At 39.9% G+C, this 23,840-nt stretch overlaps 1 protein-coding gene across 1 annotated transcript in view; it reads left to right on the forward strand.

Annotated features, from left to right (window-relative positions):
* The window catches only part of fhit (fragile histidine triad diadenosine triphosphatase), a 357,159-nt gene that overhangs the window by 95,638 nt on the left and 237,681 nt on the right, over nucleotides 1-23,840 (forward strand). Inside the window, exon 4 of the mRNA XM_054616913.1 lies at nucleotides 22,440-22,564. Within this exon, the coding sequence (XP_054472888.1) occupies nucleotides 22,459-22,564 (106 nt within the window). The 5' untranslated portion in view covers nucleotides 22,440-22,458. The remainder of the gene's footprint in view (nucleotides 1-22,439; nucleotides 22,565-23,840) is intronic.

Raw genomic sequence — 23,840 nt, forward strand, 5'->3', positions numbered from 1 at the left:
AGCTGCAGTAGTCAAAGGGTCAGGAACACAAGACCGGACAAGAAGCAGAACTGGCAGAGTAGCGACAGAGAAATCTGGCGTACAGTGTTCTAAGTTCAGGTTTTTACTTCTTAAGTCTTCTATATGTCCTTTCAGCATGAGCAGATGTTCCAACTCGCAGTAAGCCTTTGAGCCTGTAGATGTACAGAATTGCCCTTGCCGGACACCTTAACATTAAACTCTACATACAAACGCAAAACAGTCTTTAAAGAAATGCTAAGAGTCGATGTGGAGAGGGAGGGGGTCCACCCTTTGGGAGCAGACACAGTCATTGCATCGGTAATCTTTTGGGAGAAAAAGGGTTACGGGCAAAACACTCAACACCAATTTATGAGATATGAAACTAAAAGAATTGTAAACAAAGTTGATTATCATGAATGTATTAAGGCACAATATGTTTAGTGAGTCAGTAACTCAAGATGAATTGTGCATGATTACAAAACAAAGAACAAATACAAAGCACACTGTACTTACTCAGTTAAGGAGTCAATTTGTAAGTAGTTTATAAGAAACGTGAAAATATGTTACACTTAAGTAGATGAAGAAATACATTTACAAAATACAATGATTAACTGAGAAATTAAATTGGTGTTCACTCAAATTTCTGTTTACGATTTCCGGGGAAGTATAATATGCATATAAAAAAATGTGTAGGTGGCAGGATCTTTAATGATTAATATTGAATTTTGAAATTGACCAAAATATAAAACCAAATTAATTACAGATGTGGATTATACCTCAAAGAATTAGTCAATTGGAAGGAAGTCAAAAGAAGGTCCAAAACCCTAATGTCAAAGCACTCTTCACATTATTAAACATGTCTTAGCTCAGCAAAACATATCAATTGAAGTCAATATGAATTTTATAAAAAGAATAATAATACATCAAAATAGTACCTTGTTTTATACAGTGGGTACGGAAAGTATTCAGACCCCTTTAAATTTTTCACTCTTTGTTTCATTGCAGCCATTTGCTAAAATCGAAAAAGTTCATTTTTTTCGCATTAATGTACACTCAGCAACCCATCTTGACATATATTTAATTTATTTATTAAACCCACGTTGTAGACAGCATGATGCCGTACCTGGTGGGGTTTTTAGGATGCGTATTCAAGCTTCGAAACATTGCCATTAATTTCTTTTTTCTCCCTCAGGACCTGCTTTGTCCCATTTGATGGACCAGTCCACACTGTAATACTGCTGTGCTGCTGGATGTGTAAAACAGTCTAGAATTTGGAGTGCAATTACTGTGCATGGTCACTTTGAATGATTACAACAATTCTTCTGAAAATGGTTGAATACAGCCTTCATGGAAAATTCTGGGAAAATGGCAAAATTGCTCAGAATATGGTTGAAAAAAGGAAAAATACAAGATATACAATAAGCAACGACAATTTCTTCTTTATTTATTTATATATTCATGTATTTCTGAATAGCACCCATGTGCTATTTAGAAAAAGATCCCAAATGGCGCTCTTTTCCTGTTTGTTCAATCCGAAACTGCATTGTCCCATTTGATAGAATTAACTGCTGTGTGCTTATAAATTTGGCTTGGGAACAAGTTTAAAGGGGAAACGTGTATTACTGAGCCACCTGCTGCAAATACATAGGGGGCAGCATTTAACTTCTTCTTCTGGGTCCATTCAATCTAACTTACATCAGGAGCATAAATTTGCAACATTCAGTCAAAATAACCCTTGTTATCTTCTATTTCACATATGACCTTGGCCTGTGGTTTATGATAGCCATCTTTGTGTTTATTGTGCCATTAGCCTAGGGGCTGTTTGGTCTTTGTAGAGTTTGATAGTTTGTTCATTGGCTTGGGTCTGGGGTAGCAGTGAAGAGAGAACCACTTGTGTTTTTGTTTCCTCCTCCCAGCTTCGCTGAAAGAAGCTATCCAGCGACGTAGTCTCCTTGCGAAGGAGGAGGACACCATGGTGTGTCACATTATCTCATTTCTGCTACTTTGAATCTATGAGAGTGGTTCTTCCTTCCTTACTGTATGTATATTTGAAATTGGCTAAATAGGTAAATAATTTGTTTTAGATTATTTTATATAATTATTATTATTTCCGTGAAATTTATTGTAATTTACAATATTACTGGATGGTACAGCTGGATAAAAATATCAATGTATGAGAAAAAAGAAAATGTACATTGAATAAAATTGTGATTACAGTAATTTCCCAAATATTGGCACGGCTTTTATTCACCTCAACTGCAGAGGGTACCAGGCCTTTATTTGAGGCAGGCCTATAGTAGAGCCAGGCCTTACATTAGATATTTAGTTTTAATTTGCTCTATTTGATGAATACATTGGTCATATTTTAGTATGGAGCATCCTTCTTTTCTTATAGCTCCAGTTTTGCCCTGTTACATTTGTTATGACATCATACTGTTATTACCAACTCAACACTCTCTGTACTAATTAAAACAAGAAGCCCTGTAGTGTTGCAGTGGAGGGAATCCCTTCAATTCCAACAAGGCATTTATTATGAAAGTAAATGTCATCTTGTGGCACTTGTATGTTGCTGCAAAAAGCAGTTTGGCTGTAACATGCTGGAAAGGTGAGAGTTTTATCTTACGAAAACCGCTGTATTAGACAAAACAACAACCATGTAGGGAGTTATTTTTAAGATTCAATTAAGTTTGACACTTAATTCTGTCAACACAGACATGAAGTCCCTATGTGTAGAATCGGAAATGTCTAACTCTAGCACCTCCAAGCGTAACTATTTAAAAGCCCTTTTGCAAAGAGCAGTGTACTAGTATATAGTAAACTGAAATAAAGGAACACAGAGTTTTATTTAATTATTTTATTTAAAAAAATGGGACAATGGGTAATAGCAATAGCTTGCATGTCAATTAATGGGGATTTGTCTGTTCATTAATAGCTGAAATAAACAAAAATCATACATCATACAATCATACACTTTCTTGGTCAGGACAGTTAATAATCCAGCATGCCTTGCAGAGCTTCAGTGGTGTCTGTTCATCTTCAGTCAGCGGACTCACTGTTGGTGACGGGGATGTATTTGTCCAACCCCCGGGTCCCTGTGTCACCGCCCTATTACATGCCAGCCCTGGTTTTGTTCCATTGCTTTCTGAATAGTGCTTCTGGCTCCCCAGGGCTGTTAGATTGCTTGGTTATCACCGGGAGGAGATTATTTCTGTCTGGCATTCGGCGTGCCGTGGCAGTTATCCAGTGGGATGCTCACAGGGCTATTGTCTAAGGGCCTGGGGAGGAGACGGCTCCAACATTAAGACCGTGCTGAAAGGTGTGGGGGGGGATGAACCACTGAAGATGGATGGCCAACACCGCAGTTTTTTTTAATCGCTTTATACCGCATCACTTTGTACACAGGGCACTGAAAAGGGAGGCGTGTTATCCATTTTGCCTGGTACAGACGGGGTTTGTGGCTCATTCTGTGCAGAGCGGTGTAATAGTACAGACGCTGCCTGTGGAAAGCCTTGAGAGGCAAGAGACTGGCTGGACCATTAAATTAACATTGGACAGCAAGTGTTGGCCCACACCATTAAAACACAGCCTGTCCTCCTCCTTGACCTGCTTGTTTTTACTGGGGTTTTTTCAAAAATTTTGAGCAACTTTACACATATCAAGTGCTTTTTTTTCAAACTACTTAAAGACAAGACAGTGGCTCCTCCACAAACAATCCACATACCGCTGAAAATGCATATAAATAAACATCCAAGCGATGATGGTTCTAAGACAGAGAGTCCCAGCATAATATTAAGCCAGGACCACCCCTAGCCCTGCATATTTTCACCCCACATTTGTCCCAAGAGGGGATACTTTAATTATTCATGGGCAGTGATGGATAAAATGTACATCACTGAATGAGTATTCTTGACTCTTTAACCCTTTCACAGTGTGTTTTCAGCTTATGAAAATCTACTGAAACATTTTGGTTGCCCAAAAATATCTTATTCAGGGTTTGGTTGTACTTAGCTCCACCCTCTCCTCCTCCTACAAATAAACTTACGTCATGAGAATAATATGAAAGTTGCTAAAATCGCATACAATTTCAAAACTATAGCAGCTTTAACTATGCTGTATTGTCTCAACGACCACTGCAGGCATCTGCATAAACAGTCTCCATTAATTTTCATCGTAGATTCTTCTTGTGATTTCAAAGCTTACATAATCTCTGTATCTGTCTGTATCACATTTTTTTAAATTCCACAGAAAGCACAACTCTGCGTGGATTCAATTGCCTGTCCCCTTTAATAAAATAACTCCACATTCCCCAGTGGGGACACCACGATGAGGCCTAATACAGGCTACTGTGCCCTTGAATGCTGTCATGGATATTGATATTCACAAGGCTTGTTGATGCAGATTTAATGAGATACAACAGCAAACCATATTCAACAGGGTTCCTTAATTCGAGCCATAAATATATGACTTAAGCTTGGTAGGAAGTGAGCAGGCACTATTATTCATGTCAGGACTAAAGGATAGTAAATATAGGCGAACGGCGTGGCACACAGGGTGATAACAAGCCTAATTTATGCTGATGTTGTGCTATAAACTATTTATGGAGGCTGTTAGTGATTGTCAGCTTTATATTGCTATCCCAGCAGCTATAAAAGAAAGAAAAACTCTAAAAACCATTTAAGGTGAATGTCAGAAACAAACAGGGACATGTTACAAGCTGTAGTCCAAGTCAGCAGACTACATTGTTTGTCTTGTATCATGAGAAGCAGCTCAGGCGCATTTCATTTCCTTTCTTCTCAGTTCTCAGTTCCATAATGGGACCCTGGTGTCCAGATGGCCTGTAGTTTGATCACTCTTAGAAGGTTGGTTTGGAGGTTCGGTGGGTCTTTGAACATCCCCCTTCTCCCAGGATCACTGTGGGAATGCATTACCGGCCTGTTGTTCATTTTCACACTTCTCAGATGCTATCTTAAGGTTCGCTGTTCACTTTCTTAGATGAGATTCAAGTGACCTTGGAGAGCGTTTGCTGTCTTAATGAACATCATCGGTATTCGTCCATGGCACGGCTTAGCAAGATTGATCTATAGCGGATTCCCTTGGTTTTTCACTAAGATCTGTGCATTTCAACAAGGGCTGTCCAAGACCGCTGGATGGGGAGATGGACTTTGAAGTGAGGTTTAAGCTTACAGAGAGCGCAGCTGGATCCATAGTCTTCCCACATGTCCATCAGTAACCCCCTCATCCTCCTGAGCACCAGTTCCGTCCACCAGGGAGCCCTGGGAGCCCATGCCTGTTAGAAACTGTGAGCTGTGCACATTCCCTGCTTTTCATGCCTTCTTTTTTGGCTTGCATTCAAGTTACATCAGCATCCATTATAAAGCACCTAAGAGTATTACATGCCATTTTTGCAAAGTATGTATTTCTCTTTTGCTTTAGCAATACATTCTGATCTCTCTCTCTCTCTCTCTCTCTCTCTCTCTCTCAATCAATCTTTCCATCTATCTATCTTTCTACCTACCTAGGTATCTATCTATATCCCTCTCCATCTATCCATGGTAAATAGTAAATGGACTTGTACTTGTATAGCAGTTTTCTAGTCTTCCGACCACTCAAAGCACTTTAACACTACATGTCATCATTCACCGATTCACACTCATTCATACACCACTGGCAGCGCCTGCAGGAGTAATTTGGGGTACAGTTTCTTGTCCAAGAACACATCAGCAGGGAATAGTGGAGCCTGGGATCATACCACCGATCCTCCGATCCGCTCTGTCACTAAGCCACAGTCAACTCTATCCACCCTCCATCTTTTTTTCAAAGCATTGTTCCGAGTAAGTTAGTAATTTACAGAAAAGTTGCATGCATTATATTGGCTACATTCTCTTTCCATCTCTTTCTTTCACACACACACACACACACACACACACACACACACACACACACACACACACACACACACACACACACACACACACACACACACACACAGAAAGACTCATTGAGATTAAGTCTGCTTGTCTCTGTCATTGTCTCAGACCTCAGTCATGACAGTTGTGCAACTATAATGCATTAAGTTGCATTAGAGAAATCAGTATTATTATTGTTCTTATCATATTGACCTGTTTGGTTGTGATTTCATTGTTATTTCTGTTATTGGATGTTCTGTATCCAAATGTTCTATTTGTTTTACATTGTTTTTTCACCATGGGCACCAAACAGAGGAGGTCTGTTCATACTTCGTATAGATGAGCTTGTCACCGCTCACTCTGAGAGCCGTAGCGTTAGATCAAAGTGAAAATAAAAACGCCTTGTGGAGACAAAAATATGCTATGTGGTCACAGGGCCTCAGGGTGATTTTCCTTTAGATTCATGAGGCCCATGGTATACGTATGTCAAGTTCTGTCAAGAAATCAATAGCAGCTTTTGATTCTGGTTTGTACCTGACCCTCTATGGGATTTTAGAATTGTTCGGTTGTTCTTACTGTTGAAGCAGAATCCCCATTAAATCCTCAGCCTTTACATCTTCCACCCTTCAGTCAGCATGTGTGCAGATACAGGTGGATACTTTTATGCCTCCTCCCTTGTGTTCAATAGAACAGAAGGCGGAATCCTATCTTAAAGCCTCTTTATTTGATTCCTGCTGGTAGTACAGACAGGATGTCTTGGCAGTCGCATACCAAAATCTAAACACCATCACGGTTATTTTGTCAGTCTGTGGCTCCCATGTAATCATCTATTTTACAGTTGGGACTTTTGCATTGATGATGACATTCCAGTCACTGAAACAAGCAACTGCTTTATTAAAAAAGTGTAAAACTTTAAAGAATATTGAAAAACCCTTCCATGTTTTTACCACTTTTGAAACGTTAATAATGCACAATGACCATTATGTTCTACAAAAAATATTCCCTCCACTGTACAGTGGTGTAGGATTGTGTACTATGTCACCTAAACCAATCAAAGTAAAGCAGTTGTGTGACCATAACTGAATGCACAATAAGATTAAACTCATGCCAAGAGAACCAAGAGACTGTCTGGATACTGACATTTGACATGTCTCAGACAGTATTTATGTGATGTAGAAGATTCCATGATTTTGTGGTTGATTCTGTTAACTATACTTAATAACAGGTTCAACAAAAAGCCCTTCCATTAGATAAACAGGGGAAGATCACAATTACCTTGGCCTGTCATGATAGAACGACTATCTAATGTAAGTTTACAAATTAAATCAGAGTCTCGACATTTCATCGCATTTTTTGTCAATGTTCACAGTCAATGTGGTTCTTATATATATCTTATATATATATCTTATAAATGAGGCTTTAGTAATGAGTGTTTCACCTTGTGTCTGAATAAGATTAAAATGTATGTGTATGTATCTTTTGCAGAGTTAACCACATGTTTCAAACTGTTTGAAGTGCCACCATTCGGTCCGAAAGAAAATACACTTAACATTTAACATAAATTAGAGTGCTGTTTAGTTGAAGGGGAATGTAATTTTGTAGAAGATGGTTAGCATGAGCCCTCCTGAACAGTCAGCTACACATGAACGGTCCATAGACATAAAGTTGGATAAAGCTTTTAGATTAAGGAAAAGGGATAAGGTTTATTTCATCAGGCCCACTTAGTTACTGGTCTTGAGAACCTGGTTTCAGTCTGCTCCAGATCCTTTGGTGAGCAAGGACTTGCGGTCTATTGTTAGCATTTCATTTTTAGATGTAAAGAGAGACAAAAAAATCTCAAAGAAAACTTGGAGTGAATGGTAGAATTGGCAACTTTTGTCTTCGGTAACAACTTCTTCCATACAAACAATCACTTCTATTTCTTCACCACTATGTCACTCTCACTTTTCAGTTTCTTTTGTTCACTTTTTTCTCATTAATTTTAGGTAATTCAGCCATTTCTTTGTTGTATTGGCATATCTTGTGCTCCGAGATATCAGCAATAAAGTTAATACAGTAGATATCACAACAAAATAAGTCAAAAGTTATCAACAAATGGTTGGTTAAGAAAAAAAAGATAGAAGCATGAGTCAGTCACCATTTCTGTCTCAAGATGCAGCGGAATCAGAAAGAACAGATTTAATGCCAGTTGCTCTGTTTCCAACAAAGCTATTATGAAAATGTTGTGTGGGTTGTTGTTGAACTATGCAACAGCCTGCATATTGGCATCTGTCAAACGCTCTCTGTGAAGGTAGAGAAAAATGACACCAACTACATTGTGCCTGTGCAAAGTCTCCATCACAGCAAAGGTCGGACTGACATGGTAATCAACCCAGCAGACCTGCTGTGGGCCGGGCCGCTTAAAGACAGGCTTTGACGTCCGTCTGAAGTCTGACTGCGTGTTGGATCTAAGGCATGCTGTAAGTTCACTGGTTTTACTGGTCTCTGGAGTAAAGCCAACCTACACTGAGAGTGAACTAAAACAATTAATTTCACCAGCTGACAAATCTTGCCAACGTGATTGGTGTTTGTTCACCTTTTGAAAGAAACTTGTGAAGGTTTATGTTCAATATTTCTACTTCAATATTTAATTACATATTTAATCAGTGAATGATTTTGAATAATTTCCACAGCATGGATGCATGCTTAGAAATGAGAAAAGAGACAAATTATGATAACGATAAAGGTCTTTTTTAAAACCATCAGTGTACATTAGAGACTACCATCATAAAATATTATATATACAGTATCATAACAGTGAGTTGATTCATCGCTGCATTAACATGAACACAATGAAAATAAAGCCACCCCATTTGAATGGTTTCATGCGATGCTTATGATTTACTCAAAAAAAAAAATCAAAATCATGAAAAATACCTGACAAACTAGAATCTCAGACCGAGCTGACAGCAGTCGAGTGGCATTGTGGGCAATGTAGGCGCTAGGTTTGGATAAAACAGAAGAATGCGTGGAACAAGAAAAGACGATGTCTCTGGTTCTGCTGAATCCATTTGATCCTGAGTCCACTAATGTGTTACAAGTGCAGTGTGTATTCTGCAGAGTCTTCATTCACAGAGTTGTGCACTTTGGAGCTTTGGCTCAGCTGACGTGTTTTTTACTTCAGAACTCAGGTAACATGATGAAATAGTCCAACTTAAGATCTACAAGAAGCGGACAGCTTGTCCAGTGAGTGAACTGGATCTGGAGTCTATTTGTCAGAAGACACGTCACGTCTACCTTAGTGTAAGTAGCGTCTGGTCATGGTTTCCTAATCTGCCCGCTCGTCAGCGCGTCCTCTATGTCCTGATGCTTTTGGCCCTCTCTGATCTCATTTGTACTCCTAATGCCTGTTTCCTGGAGATGGTGTGCTGACAAGACGCATTGTTATAATGATTCATGTACACAACCAAATGGGATCGCTCAAACATCCCTGACTTGGGGAGGGGGGGCTCCCCTGATAAGATTTGCTAGCAAGCTTCCCTGTAGATAATGGCTTTAATGCAGGATGTGAGTACTTGTTTACAGCTAGCTGTTTCAAAGCGAACATGAGTGTGGAGAGACTCCATGGTTTCCCCTTCAGCACTGAATTTACCATGTGATTCCACACTCAAATGAATTCTGTTAGATGTAGAGTGTAATACACAGGTCATATCAGAAACATCAATGTCAGCATGCCTGTTCTGATTGTCTATCCAACACCAGGCTGTTTGATGTGCCCTGAATAATTCAATTTTGATACATGCATTTGTGTGCACTGTGTGTGCATGTGTGATTCTGAAATCCATGTCAGAGGGACTGCAGATGTATAAAACATCAAAACCAAACCAAACCAAAAACACATTCAAACCAAAGAGTTTCATGTTTCTGTTATGTCGGGCTGCAGCAGTTTTGTTGTTCCTCCAGAATACGAAACAAAATGTAAGATGACACCTAAAGAGCGCCTGGAATTGATTAAGAGAGTCAATAACTAAAAGGAAAAGAAAAACAACTTCCATTACATTAACTCACAAAGGTAAGTTAATCAAGCAACAATTGCACTGCCATTATTAGTTGCACAATCTGCTGTGCTACAACATCATTTTTTACAAGACTGTATCTTAATGCCTTCCATTACTGAGACCTTATTTTTGTTGTTCCAGCATTTTGGTTACCAGTGTTATGCCATAATTTCAATAATGTTTTATACTAATGGAGCAGTTATGAGAGAATAGGATGTGTTTTACAGGAGACAGTGCAAAGTGTTCACCGTGTCTTTCAGAAAAAACAACGATTTAATGCTGTTAACTGCTGAAAGTGTGTTTGTCACATCCAGCAGCTTTCTGAAACAGACAATCCAACAGTCCCTTTACACAGTGATTGGCCGGATGCAAAACTACTGTACTACATCTGTGACTGTGTGTACAACTTAGTGTAGCACCATGAGCAATGTGCACCGCCCATACGGCAAACCTCACAGGTCAATGTCTTATTTCCCTTGTCTCCTCGCTCCTCCATCCACCGGCTTGCGACCCAGAAATCAATCTCAGGGCTCCAACCTGAAGGAGATCCCAATTCTTAAAACCCATCTAGAGGATAGATGATCAATGATGCTCTCCGGAAGAGCTATAGGCAAGACAATACCAGTGTATGTGGAAGTCTTAAAAGAGGCGTGACACACAGCGGGATAATATCGTAACAGTTCTTTTATTCATAAATTAGAGTTTTTTAAGATGATCAAATGACTGTTTGGTTGGCTACTGTAGGTATCAGTCAGTGCTGCTGGTGGTAACTGGCCGAAGGTCAGGAGAAGAAAAACAAACACAGGGGAGAGACGCGACAGAAACAGATAGCACACAAAAAAAGTGACTTTGTGTTTAGTAAATGGAGGAAACTAGTTGCAGTAGGTTAAGACACCAACACACACTTCTCTGTTCAATCTGGGTCAATTAGCCTGAATATTAATGTTTGTTTGTGTGATTGCACAAACTTGAATTCTGTAGGTTGCTGAAATCACGTAGCAGTTAGCTGCTAAGCTAGCGTGAGTAAAGATGCTAACTGCTCAGCTATGGGCTGCTAATTAATTGTATTTGCAGTATTGGTTGATAGCAGTTTCTTAGCTTAGTTTAGTGCGTGTTTGTGCGTGTGTAAGCCCACGGTGGGGTGGAGTTTGCTTCATATTATTTAAAAGTGAATTGTTAGGAATAAAAGATTACTTCATCTAGAAAATGGCTTCGTTACCTTGAATTCTTGAAGAAAATGTTTTCTCTCATGCCTCCACAGTGCAAAGTTCAAAAAAGGAATACATTCTTGATGATAGAACAATAGGGTGCAGATTAACAACAGCAAAACTAAACCAAAACATAACATTTCAAACTCTCACACAACTGGTGCAGAATGATAGCGCACTAAATGGGTTTTGACAGATAATATTATCGTATGCAATTTAAGTAATAGAAATGGTGATTGTTCTAAAAAGGAAACCAGTTCACAGAGAAAGCGTCTTATTTTCTCTATATTTACTATTGCCCCTAATAAGGCAAGAATTTTCCACCTAGAATACTCGACTACTAAAACAATAAGTATCTGCAGAGTTCCGGAAGCTCCTGCATACAGTGTGTCACATACTGTGTGTGTTTAAATGTGTTTTTGTATTTCAAGCTACCAAATTTTGCAACAGTAGTATAATTTAATATCATGAGTCAATAGGTTTAACATGGTAAAAGGTGAATATGGACCTAACACAAAGAATGGTGGTGCATTTAAATGCATTGAGGGGAAAGACAACTTCTGCTAGTCCATGCTGTCCTCATGACACAAGAGGATTTCACCAATCACTGTGCAGGGTTGGTTCACATTACCCTTTACTCCTTTTATTAGTCCCCAGCTATCGGCCCATTCCCTTCTCTGCGTGTAATACTCATTCTGGCCTAAAGACTTGATAAGTGAGCCTGACAGATATACTGTTCAGCCACCTCCCATCAGAAAATTGAATCTAAATAAGATTTTCCTTTCACCATTTGTGCTTGGGATGATACACGTGGGTGCGTAGCACAGCAGCAGTGTTGTCGTAGATGTAGTCCTTTAATTAAAAAAAACAGTGTTATGTTACTCTCTAGCTCTGCAAGTTTCTCTTTTTACCCACAATACCCTGCTACCAGACTACTTCATCAGTTATCTCCTTACCAGCGAAAAGAAGAAATTGCTGATAGGGAGCCCGTCCTCTCACTCGGCTAAATCAAATTTGTTATGAAGGAGTGCAGATGGGATTAAATCTCCTTTCAGTGGCTGGGCTCTTATTACCTAAGCAGGCAGTTGGCCACCTGACACGGCCAGCAGGAGAAATGATTTACTCTTTGTTAATTGATTTAACATTGACTTCAGTTAATAAGTGTGGTCTTCTTTTGTAAACAGGCCGAGGCAGTGGTTTAACAAGCGCTTATTTGATTGTTGTGTCTTGAAGTTTTATCAATAGAACAAAAAGACGGGCTGCTTCATTATCGGCTACCTTGAAACCTGCTGTGACTGTGCTCCTTTGGCACTGCCTGGAGGGCAGGAAAGCAATGCTCAATGAACTGCAACTTCGCTACAGATAAGTCAAGTCAATTTGATTTAGACAACAATTTAATCGTCTATGTATTTGATTATATATTGAATATATATATAAATGTGTGTGTGTGTGGAGGGGGATCCTCTTCTATACAGAACAGACAAAATAGATTTGATTATGTGTACATTAGAGTCATGAAGGTTCCAGTTTGGCTGTAGAGGCTTTGTCTGTTTTTTTGGTTTGAGTCATACCCTGTAATTTAATTTCAGTTCCTTGGAAGTTGACTTAAAGGTGCTGCATATGTACATTCAAGATTACAAGGTTATTTTATTGTCATCGCACAACAGGGTTTTGCATTAAAATGCAGTTTGTAGTCCGATTTTACTACATAATAAAATACACACAGACAAAAAATAACTATATCATATGTGGAGGCTGGAGGATAAATGAAGGAGTCTCTGAGGAAAAAAGCTGCTCTGAAGTCTGGTGGTTCCACAGCTGATACTTCTGTGTCTGTTGCCAGACAGCAGTAGGGTGAACAGGATGTGGCTGGGTGGGGTTTGTCTTTCCTATCTTTAAATGTGGCTTATGAGCTTTCTTCACCAGGATGGAGACGTGTGATGACCATGCCAGGTTATGTGTGATGCTGATTCCCAGGAACTTAAAGCTGTTCACTTGCTCTACCTCAGCTCCATTGATGTAGAGAGGGGTGTGTGTCTTTTTCTAGAATCCACAATCAGCTCCTTGGTTTTACTGACATTGAGCAGCAGGCTGTTCTCTGAGCACCACTCTGAAGGTTGTTGATTTCCTCTCTATATGCAGTCTCATAGTTATTTGTGATCCGGGTGATGACCAGAGGTTACATGGGGATTTGTTATGTGAGGGGGCTCACTGGAATTGGTAGTTATAATGCAAGGTCCCGAGAAAAATGTAGCTAAACTGTCACTGTCACGCCTGTTCACTCTTCCTGCACTCTGTCTATTTCTCTCAGCTCACAGCCCAGCCCCCGCTCTCTCACCACACTCTCCCTCACTCACCTAATCAGCCTCATGCAGTGCACCTGTCTGCCACACCCACCTCGTCAGCACAATCACTCTCACCTGCTCACTCTGCTGCACTACTCACCTCAGTATAAATACCCCAGTCTCACACACACTAGAGTGGAATATTCCCTGTGAGTTATCTCCTGCCTGTCTACCTGCTGTTTGTTCCGCTTTGAATAAAGCTCCAGAACTTTACTCGGTCTCCTGGTCGTACTGCACTTGGGTCCACACACCACCCGTTACATAAACAAACTCTATTTTGATGCTTTTAAATGCACATTGGCACCTGCATGTATCTCTGTGTGTGCGCATGCGCAAGTGTGCATGCGTAAGTGTACATATATATATGTATATTTGTTTCTGTTAGTTTCTGTAGTGGTCCCCATTATATTTGTGTTCTGAATAATATCACATGACATGGTATAGCTTTAATATCTATGATATATATATATGCCTAAATATCAACCATCTCCTAAAATACTGCTGGTTCTATGGTGCTGGCCTTCCAAATCTAATGCCTACAGTGTGCCACAGGAGCATCAATTGACTTCACAGTTTCCCTGTAGGACTCAGTCAACTAGCTGACTGCAGAATGAGCTGCTGTCTTAATCAGCTGCTCAATACACAGATTGTGAGGACAATCAATGAAAGGTGCAGTGAATGTTTGCTCTTAGCTTTGTTAGTGAGTCTGGCCTTTAGTCTTGTCTCTATAAAGGGTTACTTTACTGTCTGCATATGTGTTGGATCAGCATTCAGGTTCTGTTACATGAGGTTTGTATCATAAATGGTTTACTCTACTGGAAATGTTGAAGTAGTGTTGTTTTTCCCATTTTCTTTCCAGGGTGGGGATTCTTTCTTGGTGTCACTAAATGTGTTTACAGAAAACTAATCGGATCACTTGATTTCATGGAAGAAAGTATCTTCATTCTTTAAAAATGAAACTTCTAATATTCTAATATTTTTTTTCTTGAGGACAATAATTATGAAAAGAGGGACATTATTCCCAACATATTCTTAAATTGTCTGTATCATGAAACAATACATACAATGAGGCAAAAGAACCTCAAGGCGGATCGCTGCACAAAAATCACAAGTTGACTTGAAACGTGTTATGGGAAATAATGTATAAAAATATATTTTGAAGCTGAAAAATAAACAACGTCTACGCAATTATGACTTTTTACCTTTGTTCAAATCTGGAAAAATATCACTATTTAAAGTACATACAGCCTTATTTTCAGTCACTCATTTTGATACAGTGCTAAAGACACCAATGGATTGATCACAGCTGATGAGAGCTTGTTATACTGAGAAAATCAGACATTACCAGACTGGTTTTCTGTCTTTGTCACTTTTCAGATTTCTGCTAAGGAAAATAGCGTGTGTGTGTGTGTGTGTGTGTGTGTGTGTGTGTGTGTGTGTGTGTGTGTGTGTGTGTGTGTGTGTGTGTGTGTGTGTGTGTGTGTGTGTGTGTGTGTGTGTGTGTGTGTGTGTGTGTGTGTGTGTGTGTGTGTGTGTGTGTGTGTGTGTGTGTGTTCACACCTCTGTATACCAATCATTCTTGTGCATTTATTACCAGAGGATGTAAAGTTAAACTTGTGTGTTGTGGGAATCTGTGCTGTGAAAAACTATTTGGAGTTAAAGCTGTGGGTGGTAGCCATTAACACCAGCAATACATGTCATCCAGGTTACCCTCAGGCTTATAGTGCATCAAGTCAAAGCAGCCGGTCTGCACACACACTCACAGAAACTTGGTGGGAACTGAAAGCAGTTCTGCATACAGCAGCAGTGGTGATATCGCTACACCTAATCATATAAATACCAAAAGCCTATTTTCATTCAAACTTAAAGCTGCACTTATTCATTCTCTCTGCCGACACAGAGTCTCTCCTTAGTACAGTCCTGCTAATGAACAGAGGTTCCATTCAGTTTCTTTATGGTGTGAAGGTAAATTACCACGTCATCATGATGTGTCAAACATGATCTTGTTAAATGTAGTTTTGGTTGATAAACTTGAATAAATCCAGTTGTTTGAAGGTTATGTTTTTACAGCCACATAAAATAGATATTAGAGATGAATTATGAGCTACTTCACCTAACACTTTCCTTTTTATACTTCCAACGGACACAGAACAACATCAGTTGAGTTATTCACAAATCAACAGCAATGTCTGCTACCAATGAAAGTACGTGTTACTTGGATTAAGTGTCACTTCCTAAGATTTGAACAAAATTAGTTCTCGGAACATGTTCCAGAAGCAGGCGGATAACAGGGGGAACAAAAATAGAACCTTTGACAGTGCATGTTATTGCTAAGTTTTGTCAAGTTCCTGCAGTGGACAAAGGCTATACGGCATATCAACTAGTATCTGATTGTAACATAAACAGGTAGAAAGAAACTACAATTTTTAGGACACAATGACAGACTAAATGGCCTGTCTTGATAGCAAGAAGAAGAGCAAAAACATATTTTCCCTGTAGAAAAGCCTTCAGTGTTGTCAGTCTTAGTTTAATAAAGAAATACTCTCCAGTTCTGCTAGAACTGATGCTATCGTAGCAGCTACGCAAACCTCTTTAGGAGCCTCCATCACTTAAAGTCTGACAAGATGGATTTTCGTGGAATACGTGGTCCCTCGATTCATCTTGTGATCTTGTGACATTGCGAAAATCTAGCTACAGTGCAAAGTAATCGGTCAGGTAAGATTGATTAAGCTTTAACTTTGATAACTTTGAGAGTCAAATTTTGAGGGTAGATGAACAATTTTGTGCTCTTGTAAACAATTAAATCATAAACAAGATGGGCTCCTCGTTTTAAGATGGGTGGAGTTTTCCTTTCATATATATCAGGCAGCAGAAAAGTTGTAGCAGATTGCTGACATCGCTTGTTCTGTTATGTGATTATTGGCATGCTGAAACAAAAGTGCGAAATTGTGCAGCCCTTAAGCCATACTGGTCCAAGGAGCTAAATAGTGGGCTTGGTAGACGTCAAGTCCAAGAACCAAACGCACTGTATTTACCAGCAACTGATAGTAAAAAAAGGACCAGAGTGAATGAATGAATAATGTCACTATGTGGCACACTGTTTAAAGGAGTACCGCTGTAGGAGACTGCTGAGAGCAAAGTTTCCAGATTTACGATGGCATAGATGTTTGATTGAACCATCTCTGATGCATTCAGGGGTGCTGAAACTGCTGACCCCAGAACACTGCAAAGGCAAATAATCTACCCCCAGTGGACCATCATTGATAGCTGGAAAAAAATAGCACATTGCAAATGTCATCTTTGGCATGGAGAGCCATTGCCAGGTCTGGTTTGATGTCAGTGAAAATGTCAGATGCTCCGAGGCAGACGTGCACTGAATTGTAATGTATTTTAGAGTCTTAAAATTCATGTTGTCTCTATGTGCACAGATGAAACAATCTCCTGATTTGTCTACACATGTTTCCAAAAGATGAGATACAGCTTACATTGCATTCTAAAAGGTATTAAAACATCTTATGAGTTCAAAGTCTTAATAGAACTAGTAGTCCTTAGTAAACAAGTGTGTTCAGTCTTTCTACCTTTTTCAACTGCTTGTTGACTGTAAGGTTAGAGATGCACGCGATACATCACTTACTGGTATCTGATCAAACCGATACACACAGGTATCGGCTCACACCGCCCGTCATGAGTTGTCTACTCTGCTGCCCTTACTAAGGCGTTCCTTGGCTGAACCAACAATCCACCTCTTTACCCATTTTAGGATTAGCCGGGAGTTAGTCTGTGTCGTCACTGCCAAGCTGGCGATGGCCAGAGTCACCCACTTTGAGCTTCACAACAGATCTTTAGAAACCCATGTGGTGACGCCATGGAGACTACCTGCATACAAACCTCCTGCTGCAGTGTAAGCATGAACTAGCAGCCACCATGGTGAGTGCATAAAGAGACATGCAGCTCCTTTAGTCCCCACCGCATCAGTTAGTTTAGCTGTGAGGTTGTCAGCTGTGTCTTCCTGGTAGGGCTGTCAATGAATATTCAAATTTTGTTTATATATTGGAATAGTAAAAAAAACAAAAAACAGCAGACGTTTGTGCTTTTTAAACAGAAAACGTGTTTTATGTTGTGATATTTACTGGAAATGATGTATAGCCATCAGCAAGTAGGAAGCTTTCAGGAAACATCCCTATAGCCAGCTGCCACCTTAATCATTATTTTTGTGGGCACACTCTGTGATGATGAGTATGAAGTCAGCAGTAATGGTACAGCTGTGGAAGCAGCATTTCACTGTTTGTAGATGACTAACTGCTACAACTCCACTCGTAAGGAGACCCAAGTTAGGTTTCCTTTTCTTTCTTGCCAGCCACCCACCGCTGACTCAAGTGAGGGTGGTTTGCCCCGAGGTTAGCAACAGCTCAGGCGCACTTTAGGTGGTCTGATATTTAAGGTGAACCAGTTTTTTTTCCTTTAATTGACAAGCCGCCCCCCTGACTTTTGCTCTGATTTCAGGAAAACACAATGTGGAATGGTAAACTTTCAGCAGCAGTATCATGCTGTATTTTGTTGTATATCTAATTTGTTACAGTCAATTTTAAAAGCCATTGTTATAACTTTAGTGGTATTATTTAGTATTTGCAAGTACCCAAATTTAAGTAGTTGTACTTGATCTGAAAAAAATAATTGGCATCAATGCATCCCTAGTAAGGTGAAGTAGTGTGGCAGTTGTGTTTATATTGATGTTTTGCTTACTTACAGAGTGATTGATACCAGTGTCTGAAACACAAACATATGGCCATGCTGACACCATGTGAGCATGAAATGGTTGAACCAATAGCGAGCCTGGATGTTACAAAGGCAGTTTGTTGAGAACTTTTACTAAAACTAAGTAACACTTTTTCTTTTTTTGTTCGTGGCTGCAATGACCCAGTTTTTCGTTGTTGTCATTTGTTGTATAATTTAAACTAGGGGAGGGCCAGGCCTAGTGATGGACAGGATGCGACGCTTTGTTTGTGTGCTCACTTCCACAGTCACTTACCATTATAATCAGTGGTATTGTTTGTTCATAAACAGGGTTTAAATAATAAGAAGGGGAGAGCTGGGCACAACCTAAGACATTTTGGTTTGGGCTAAATAATTAAAAATATATATTTGAGTTATATTACTTGTGTTTTATCGAATGAACAAACATGCCTCTGCTACAAATGAACACTTTTGCTGCTTCTATGACCTGCCGTTTTTGTACATTTGTGCCAATGTGATGGAAGTAAATGTTACAGAAGATTAGTTATAACACTTTTAATTCAATACTATTCCATCTATATACACTGTAGGTGGATACTGTCTGTGGATCTGTGTCTTTCTATTTAAATCATGGTTGGATAGGTATTCATACAGGTTCACACTAATTCAGAGTATATCATTTTAGGTGCTGTATAATATTACTGTGATAAATCTATAACTCACAATAAGCTAAAAATACTGAGCTTAAAATGGTAACTGTGTTGTATGTTCTGTTATATTTACACCTTTTACCGTGTCATTCCACATATCATCTTTATACTGATAATAATAATAACATGAGGTCTTGTGCAGCTAATCAATAGTGAATTAATTATATTTTATTTGGGGACTGTCAGTGCTGGTCGGCTCTTTCCATATTCCATTTTCATTCAAACAGTTTACTGCACTTCAAATCTGTGAAACATTTGAATCCCCAGAAAACAAACACGATGGCACGACCTCCGTGTCCTCAGTGGGAGATGTGGCCTGTGCTGGGAGCGTTCTCAATAAAAGAAAGAAATCAGTTTTGCTTTTGTAGCTGAAACGGCTGTTGGCATTTACAAATTGAAGGTGATAAAATCTGCGTAAAGTAAATACTAATTGGGTCATCTCTCCACGCAGTGAACTAATTGCAGCATTCTAGTTCTTAATTGTGGAATTGTCAGAGTGCATTTGGAATGCAAATGCAGGAGAGACAGCTGGTGAGAGAGTGTGTGGATGAGTCTACTGGGACCAAATCCAAATTCACCCATGGCTCTCTCCCTCTCTCGTCCTCTGCCTCTGTGGTGGTTGAGCAGCTCAGAGAGATGGGAGTGAGGAGTGTGCATGGTGCTGCGAGTATCTCCAGGCTCCAGCCTTCCTCCTCCTCCTCCTCCTCCTCCTCCTCCTCCTCCTCCTCCTCTCCTCCTCCTCTGGCCCTGCTGCTCAGCCTCGGTCAGACCACACAGCTCTCCAAGAGGGAGCTGTGTAATCGCTTAGGCGGCATTTAACCCCATCACAGAAAGTCACACGCACGTCTCAGAAAGAGGGGCATTCTCTCCCAGTCATTAGGTGTAATTAAATCGGTTGTGGTAATGTGCCAAATGATCACCCCCCCGACCCACACCTTCCTCAGACCTGCATCAGCATGCACTCAGGGAATCTGTATGTTTCAAGACTACCAAGTAAGTTTTATTGCAACACATTGTGCACTTGGTGCTTAGAATCAAAGCTGTAGACCAAAAACAAAATATTTCTCTATTTATTTGACTAAAACATGAATATGATTATAATAATGAAGAGCCACATCTGTCTGTGTCTGTGGTGCTTGAATATATTATAAAATACTCAACATTTAGGATGCACGAATCAGCATTCAGGTGCCTTTTCCACTTCCACAAATGTAATATCCAGGCAGCAAACTCCAGTTCTGACGAGTGAAGCCAATGCAGAAGAGTCACTTATATGGTCACTTCTGTCCACTGGTTGCAAAAAAAACATGGCGATGGCCACAGCGCAGTCCACAGACACCAATTGGTGACGTCACGGTGACTACGTTCACTTCGTATATACATTCTATAATGTTATCATAGACAGGTTTACAGTTTAAAACAATCGAGGATTTTTGCACTGCAGGGGGGTTACAAAGTCATAATAATATATTATATTCAGTCAGTATTTAGAGAAATAGCAACTTGCTGAAAGCCATAATGCTTTTTAGAGGCATTCTTTAGAGCTTAACTTTGATACATTTCCACATTTTGAAAGACAATTGTCTGACACATATTCTAGTGAGTAACTGCAGGTGTGCAGTATCAATGGGCAGCATAGGTTAGGAAAAAAAACCTCACACAAGCAACTTTAGGATATGTTAAAAGTGCAAAATCCCCCTCATTCTGCATATTATTTCAGTAACGTCAGTACATATGAAAACCCTGCTGTTAACCATCAAGATGTACGAGACCTGGTGTCTGTCTAATCCTTTTCATGTGATCCTCTTTGTTATTATCAGTTGGGTTTTGATATGAGGATTCTCATTTTCATCTCAAACGACAGAGACAGAAACAGAATGTGTTCAGAGTGGGAGAGTTTGTCTCGTCTGTGTGTCATGTGGTGGCAATAATCGCTTCTCTCAGCAGGATGTCAACCGTGTAACAGTTTGATGAAGGAGTTTGTCAGACGTGACACCATCTCTCTATCTCGGACATGGTCCGATAAGATGGATTCATCTCTCCACCATGAAGGAGTGTCACCAAGAGAAAAACAATTGCACACAATAATGCCTACTTTCAGCGTTACTGTGATCACCACCTGATTGAAAGGAGAACCACAAGCTTCTTTATCCACTTCACTCAGTGTCTCATTATTGCTTAGTATTGCATTTTAACCGACCATTGCTTTAGTTTGTGAGATTGATCATTTTCAATAGCCAGGTGTCACAGTCACACCTGTTCACTCTTCCTGCACTATTTCTCTCAGCTCACAGCCCAGCCCCCACTCTCTCACCACACTCTCCCTCACTCACCTAATCAGCCTCATGCAGTGCACCTGTCTGCCACACCCACCTCATCAGCACAATCACTCTCACCTGCTCACTCTGCTGCACATTACATTACATTACATTACAGTCATTTAGCAGACGCTTTTATCCAAAGCGACTTACAGGAAGTGTATTCAACATAGGTATTCAAGAGAACTACTAGTCACCAGAAGTCATAAGTGCATCTCCTTTCTTAAACAAGCATCTAAAAGCAGCCTTCGCTCCTTTTGGTTTTTGTCTGCCTGCTCCGCTGACGGATCAGAGCTCTCTAGAGTGGAATATACCCTGTGAGTTATCTCCTGCCTGTCTGTCTGCTGTTTGTTCCGCTTTGAATAAAGCTCCTGAACTTTACTCTGTCTCCTGGTCGTACTGCACTTGGGTCCACACACCACCCGTTACACCAGGTCATATTTTGGTGAAATGTAGAGCCAAAATTTGAGAGGCTGGTTGATAAAATGATAATTGTTTTTTGAAGCTGCGTTGGGAGGAAGTGAGATGGTTTTTAATAATGTGTTGTTGTGCCCTTCGGCAGCTCTCATGCTGAGCATTTTACCTTTTAATTAAGCAACCATTAGGCACATTAGTGCTTCCTTTTTAACAGCTTGAATTATTAAAGATAACTGAAAAATTACTTCTCATTGCTCCCACCACATGGAACTGGCTGCAAAAAGATTTTAAATTAACCGAAATGATTTCTTTGAACGCTTTTAAATCTACGATGAGAGCATTTCAGACCACTTCTTTTACTTGTAGATGTTTTTTATGAATTTTAATTTACTTGTAACTGTTTTTTATCATTTTAATTTCTGTCTATATGTTGTGAGTGTAATATTGTGAGTGTACATATGTTATTTGTTGCTGCCTCTTGGCCAGGACTCCCTCGAAAAAGAGGTTTTTAATCTCAATGGGACTTTCCTGGTTAAATAAAGGTTAAATAAAAAAAAAAAAAATTTAACAGTGTTAACAGTTTCCCTTGCTTTAAGATTCTTCTGACCCCTCAGATTTTGGGACCTACTACGTTGCGTGCGTGCGTGCGTGTGTGTGTGTGTGTGTGTGTGAACTAGGGTTGTTCACTGAGGGCCTCCAGCTGTATGTGGATGTGTGGGATGAACTGAATTATTGACCACCTGCTGTCTCTGTGTCTCATCCAGGCCTGTGAGTCAGTTGGACATGTTGACCCTGCGCTTTGGACAGCATCTCATCAAGGCCTCGGCTGTGTTCCTGCAGACGGAGCTGTCCTTCGCTCTGGTCAACAGGAAGCCTGTGGTGCCAGGACGTATCCTCTGATTACTTACAGGTGAGAGGTGGGCCTGCTGAGCTAGGTACTGTCTGTGGGTTGAAGTGTGTGTAGGCATTTTAACACTTCAGAACCCCCGAGTTCCTTTGTCTGCTTTGATACTGTAGATGGAGAGTAAGAGGGATAAAGAGACACACTGAGTACGTTTCCACTCAGATGTTTTTTCAAGCTGGTTTTTAATTCCCACCACAACAGTAACAACACAAATCCAGGAAAAGGGCATATTTAATCTACACAACTGCAACTCACCATGACCCTCATGCAAACTGTAGTCCTTTACATCAGAGTTTCTCAACCTCAGAGTGAGGACCCCTCAAGCTTTTTAGTCAATCAAGGTTGCACAACTTCATTATATCACAAAGAGGGATGAGTTATTATTTGTATAGGCATAGGAATGCTCGATCAATATCTGGGATATGAAGTGTAAAACAAACTATAAGGAACAAACAAACCTGAAACATTTTAATGAGCTCCTAATCTGTGCTCAAACCATTTAACATAAAGTAACGGTCCTAAATCATGAAATGTAATACTTCAATGTTATCTTTCTTTGCAAGCTTAAATATACTCAGTGGCTGAAGGGCTTCATCATTCATGTTCGAGCAGACTTCCCTATAAAGGTTTAATTTAGCTCTTAAGGCTTTATATTTCAAGTGTGAAAAGTTAATAAGGTTTTCAACCAATGAATGTGACTTTATTCTCAAGTATGTGGCGCTAGCCGTTACTTATTGTACAACACTGACAACAGAGCAGTCAATGTTAATCATCCTTATTTTGCTTTCTTAACTGTATCCATTTGAAAATGTGCTATCAGAGCTTTGGAACAAGTCCAGCTGAGGTTGAGAATCCCTGTTTAAAATGGACATTTCATGTCAATAGCTGAATGTCACATCTGTATGCAGCTGTTGAACAGCACGGTGGTCATTGTTGTACATAAGCCCTCACACAGTTGTCAGGGTGACCTCTGCTTTTTGTTGGCATTGTGAATCAGCCATATTTCTCTAATAAGTGTTTGGCTCTACAGCACACATGGAGGCTGTGTTAGAGAAAAGAGTGGATGGTTCTTAATCAAATGTCACTATGGGATGTTCACAGGAGAATTTAGAATATTGTGTCATTCTCAAGTTTGTGTTTTTGTTCTTTGAGTGGACAGCATTATGTTCCCCCCACACAGCTTTCCTTGTAGCAGGATTGTGCGCATGCATTTTTGATATGCATTTATTGATTCACAGCAGTTTGTTAATGTGTATAAAGA

This window comes from Anoplopoma fimbria, chromosome 17 (assembly GCF_027596085.1).
Source record: "Anoplopoma fimbria isolate UVic2021 breed Golden Eagle Sablefish chromosome 17, Afim_UVic_2022, whole genome shotgun sequence".
Classification (NCBI taxonomy): domain Eukaryota; kingdom Metazoa; phylum Chordata; class Actinopteri; order Perciformes; family Anoplopomatidae; genus Anoplopoma; species Anoplopoma fimbria.